This window comes from Petaurus breviceps, unplaced genomic scaffold (genome assembly GCF_028583685.1).
Source record: "Petaurus breviceps papuanus isolate PSGF00001 unplaced genomic scaffold, PetGlider_PUasm1.0 103, whole genome shotgun sequence".
NCBI lineage: Eukaryota > Metazoa > Chordata > Mammalia > Diprotodontia > Petauridae > Petaurus > Petaurus breviceps.
In genome coordinates, this window is record NW_027185588.1 from 6,141,877 (window position 1) to 6,146,490 (window position 4,614).

At 61.6% G+C, this 4,614-nt stretch overlaps 1 protein-coding gene across 6 annotated transcripts in view; it reads left to right on the forward strand.

Moving 5' to 3' along the window:
• Nucleotides 1–4,614, forward strand: part of LOC138173485 (transducin-like enhancer protein 1) — a 12,231-nt gene that overhangs the window by 6,139 nt on the left and 1,478 nt on the right. For all 6 annotated transcript variants that reach the window (XM_069103521.1, XM_069103701.1, XM_069103745.1 and 3 more), the window contains 12 exons: nucleotides 60–240; nucleotides 350–366; nucleotides 650–754; nucleotides 831–875; nucleotides 1,019–1,174; nucleotides 1,549–1,723; nucleotides 1,874–2,064; nucleotides 2,324–2,400; nucleotides 2,727–2,976; nucleotides 3,302–3,549; nucleotides 3,657–3,804; nucleotides 3,979–4,129. In XM_069103521.1, coding sequence (XP_068959622.1) covers nucleotides 60–240; nucleotides 350–366; nucleotides 650–754; nucleotides 831–875; nucleotides 1,019–1,174; nucleotides 1,549–1,723; nucleotides 1,874–2,064; nucleotides 2,324–2,400; nucleotides 2,727–2,976; nucleotides 3,302–3,549; nucleotides 3,657–3,804; nucleotides 3,979–4,129 — 1,744 coding nt within the window. The remainder of the gene's footprint in view (nucleotides 1–59; nucleotides 241–349; nucleotides 367–649; nucleotides 755–830; nucleotides 876–1,018; nucleotides 1,175–1,548; nucleotides 1,724–1,873; nucleotides 2,065–2,323; nucleotides 2,401–2,726; nucleotides 2,977–3,301; nucleotides 3,550–3,656; nucleotides 3,805–3,978; nucleotides 4,130–4,614) is intronic.

Below are 4,614 nucleotides of genomic sequence, written 5' to 3' on the forward strand. Positions count from 1 at the left end.
TCTCTCTCTCTCTCTCTCTGTCCTGTCTCTCCCCATGAACTCCCCCCTTTCTTCCCCAGCACCAGCTGCAGGCCCAGCACCTGCCCCACTCTGCGCCGCCCATCCCGCTGACCCCACATCCCTCGGGCCTGGCCAGCCTGGGCAGTGCCTCAGGGCTCCTGGCATTAACAGGGGCCTTGGCAGCTCCAGCCCAGGCTGGCCCCAAGGATGATCGAAGCTTGCAGGAGCTGGAGCACCGAGGTAGGCAGTGGCATTGTGGGGGGAGGGAGGAGGCAGATGCTCTGGCTCCCCCCCTCACTGTGCCCTTTCTTCTCTCCTCTGGTCTGACCGCCTGCTGTCCTGCTGACAGACAGAGACCCAGGCCCGGTAGGTATTTGGTGTTTGTTGGGGGTCTCAGTCAGCAGGAAGAGGGATAACATACCACAGATAGGAGGCCAGAAGAACCAGGGCTCAAATCCCACCTCAGACACTTTGTAATTGCGTGACTCTGGACAAGTCACTTACCCTCTCTGCCTGAGTTTCCTCCTCTTGACGATCTGCCTCAGCGGTCCATGATCCAAGCCATGCCCATCCTTGCTAAGAGGAACATCTGTCTGAGGCTGGGTGTGGTGATAGACGCCTTGGGCTCCTCTGTCTCTGTCTCCTTCAGAGCTCCCTGGCCCTCCCGAGTGCTGAGCGGGTCCGGACCATTTCTGAGTACCTGAGCAGCAGCAAGAAGAGGCGGGCAGAGGAAAAGGACTTTCTTACTGACTATGTAAGGGGGTCTGGGCGGGGGAGGGGGCGGGGGAGGTTTGGGTGGCCTGACGCCCCCACCCCCTCCTGTCTTCTAGGGCAGTGATGCTGACAAGAGTGAGGACAACCTGGTGGTCGATGAGGTCGGTGGTCCCCAGGCCCTTCTTCCCCCTCCTGCTCACAGCTGCCCAGTGACCCCCAGGGCCTCACTTTGTACACTGGGGATGGGAGGGAAACTGAGGCTGGAGCCTTGGGGCCAGGACCTGCTTCTCCACTATCTCTCTAGGATCCTCAGTCCCCCCATAGTGTTCACTCTTACTCCTCGAGGGAAAATGGGTTGGACAAGACTCCCTTGCCTCGGAAGGAGGCCATCCCTGGCAGCCCACCGTCTGTCTCCTCATCCCGGAGTGCCTCACCTGCTCGTAGCAAGGACCTGACCCCGGTATGTGTGTGGGCGGGGAGTGATGGAGAGGCAGGCTCCACACCCACCTGGGGCTGGGGAAGGAGAGCCACCATGCAGACCAGGCCCAGTTCTGGAAGACTGGGTCACCAGGATCCTCACTGGGCCTCAGATCTCCAACCTGTAGCACTGTTGGAGGCTGCCAGAGCAAATTGGGATAAACAGTTGTGAACAGCCAGTAAGAAATGAGAAAACCTGGGCAGACTGCCTCAGTTGGTGCAGAACGCAGGGAATGATGGGCGCTGTGACTGATGCCAGCAGCCCTGGGCAGAGAAGAGGCCCCCAAGAAAAGCCCAGGCCTTGGGGGGGCCCCTGAGGTCCCCCCGGCCAGATGGGTGCTGGTCCTCCTGCTGCAGGTGGAGAAGGCCGGGACCCCCGGCTTGAAGTCCAGTACCCCCACATCCCAGGGAGATGGACTGGGGCCTGGAGGCGGGGGCGGCAGCAGCAGCAGCAGTAGCAGCAGCAGTGGCAGCAGCATTGGGACGCAGCCATTCCGGCCTGGTCTGGGCAAGGCCACGGTGGATTCTTTGGGTAACCCAGCTCTGGAGCCCAGGAGGGGGGCAGGGAAGGGAAGGTGGCTTGGGTAGGCAATGGAGAGTGGGGGGGGGGCGGTTCAGCTGCAAATGCCTGCATACACTTATCTATACCAACTTGACCATTGACTTCTGGGTCTTGTCTCAGCCCTGGGCCTCAGGAGCCCCCTGGCTGTGGCTGGCTCCTACACGGGCCCCTTCGGGATGGGAATGGTGCACTCAGCGGTGAATGGAGACCTGGCCACCACAGGGGCCTACACCGGGCTCCATCTGGCCTCCTCACAACTCAACGGGGCTGGCGCCATGGGAGGGACATCGGGCTATGGCCGTCCTGCTCTGGTGAGTAGTCCTGAGGCTGCTGTACCTCGTCCCGGTCCCCCTGAGCCTGCTCTGGGGGGTGAGTGGGCCCTCCCATCCGTCTGTGCCTTCCAATGTGCTGTCTCTACTCTGGCCCATCCCCACCCTCAGGTTTCAGTGGACTTTCTGACAGACTGGCCATGTCTTTCCTGGGGGGCAGGACAGAGGGGTGGGGAAGGGAGGGCCGTGGGCCACCTCAGGGGTGGAATTGTGGCTGCCATGGCCCTTACTATCTCTCCAGGTCAGCTATGATCCTCACTCACATATGCGGGTCTCAAGTCTCTCTGCTAACCTGCCCAGCAGCTCCTCAGGGAAACCGTGAGTGTAGAGGGGAGAAGGGGATCTCCTGGGCCTCAGGGGGGGCAGTGCCACCTAAGGACAGTGCTGGACACACAGGGTGATTTCAGGGAAGGCTCCTTCCTTGCCCTTTGCTGAGGAAGCTGAGAGTCTGGGCTCATCCCCTAGGGGCTGCAAAGTTGCTGTGGGGGTTGAGTCAGACAGAACTTGGTCCCCTGGCTGGAGGAGGCCAGGCTGGGGGAGGGCTTGGGAGCTGAACCAAGGAGAGGCTGGCATGTGTGTGGGGTGGATTGAAGGTTATTGCTTCCCTGCAGACAGACTCACCCGAGCACACTCCCTCCCTCCAGGGCTTACTCCTTCCACGTGTCTGCTGATGGGCAGATGCAGCCAGTGCCCTTCCCATCAGATGCCCTCCTGGGCACAGGCATCCCTAGGCACGCCAGACAGCTGCACACTCTCACCCATGGAGAGGTGGTCTGTGCTGTCACCATCAGTAACTCCACCCAGCACGTCTACACAGGGGGCAAGGGCTGTGTGAAGGTGTGGGACGTGGCCCAGCCAGGCACCAAGACTCCCGTGGCACAGCTCGACTGCTTGGTGAGGCAACAGGCCCTCAGCTGCCCAGCCTTGGCTCTCCTGGAGCCCTTTCGTAGGCAGAGCTGGGTGGGCCTGGGTGAGCAGGGGCCACCCACCGTCCAGACCTGGTGCCCGGGATGGGGGATGGGGGAAAGCTCTGGACTGTTCCCTGACTTGGGCTATGACTTTGGACAAGCTCCTTCCCCTCCTCTGGCCTAGACTGAATGGTCCCCCCCCCAGCTCCCTTGCAGGCCTTGGGTTTTGTGGCTCCCCAGGAAGCTGGTCCTGGTGCTGAGCCTGTCCGCAGCTCCTGTTCTGCTCTCCCCCTCCTCCCCCTTGCACCCAGAACCGGGACAACTACATCCGCTCCTGCAAACTGCTGCCAGATGGACGGAGCCTGATTGTGGGTGGGGAAGCCAGCACCCTGTCCATCTGGGACCTGGCAGCCCCCACTCCCCGCATCAAGGCTGAGCTCACATCCTCAGCGCCCGCCTGCTATGCCCTGGCCATCAGCCCCGATGCCAAGGTCTGCTTCTCCTGCTGCAGTGATGGCAACATTGTGGTGTGGGACCTGCAGAACCAGGCAATGGTCAGGTGAGGCCTCCCAGGCTGTGCACGTGTGGGCTGGGCCTAGGCTGAGAACCAGGCCATGGTATAGGGAGGCCCTGCCAAGACCACCTGAGGGCCTCCTCTTCCCTCAGGCAGTTCCAGGGTCATACAGATGGGGCCAGCTGCATCGACATCTCAAATGATGGGGCCCGGCTGTGGACTGGGGGCCTGGACAACACCGTGCGCTGCTGGGACCTACGTGAGGGCCGGCAGCTGCAGCAGCATGACTTCAGCTCTCAGGTACCCAGACCTCCGGAGTCCCCTGGCGGGGGGGCAAGCACCTCCACAGATCCCTCCAGGAAAGAGCAGCAGAACCGGGATCTGGCTCTTGTGGGTGGGGGATGGGCTGGACCCTGGGCCCTGAGGAGTGCTTACTGCCTGGGTCTGCCCACTGCTCTCTCCTCCACCCTCCAGATCTTCTCCTTGGGCCACTGCCCCACGGGCGACTGGCTGGCGGTGGGCATGGAGAGCAGCACCGTGGAGATCCTGCACGTCAGCAAGCCGGACAAGTACCAGCTGCACCTGCATGAAAGCTGTGTCCTCTCCCTCAAGTTCGCCTCCTGTGGTAGGCTCTGAGTGGAGCGGCCCGAGATGGGGCGGGAGGGCGGCCCTGACTCGGGGGGCGGCTGCCTCCCTTAGCACCCTCACAGAGCAGCACGTCCCCCAGTGGGCCTCTGAGCTGCCTGCTTCTCAGCCTCCCTTTCTCAGTGGCAGCTTCTGACTTAGCAGAAGCAATGCTGACCCTTCCCCACCTGGCACAGGGCCCGGCCCTGCGTCTCCAAACATTTGTTAGGTGAATGAATGACGTCAGTGGGTGAGCTGCTGGAGAGAAGCAGCAGCCTTGTCTGTGATTATCTGTGTTTTTCTTGCTATACAACACAGCATACACAGAACACAGTGTCAGAGCTGGGAAGGCCCTTAGAACCAGGAATGTCAGAGCTGAGAGGGCCCTTAGAGCAGAGGATGTCAGAGCTGAGAGGAACCTTAGAACCCAGGATGTCAGAGCTGGGAGGGCCCTTAGAACATAGGATGTCAGATCTGGGAGGGCCC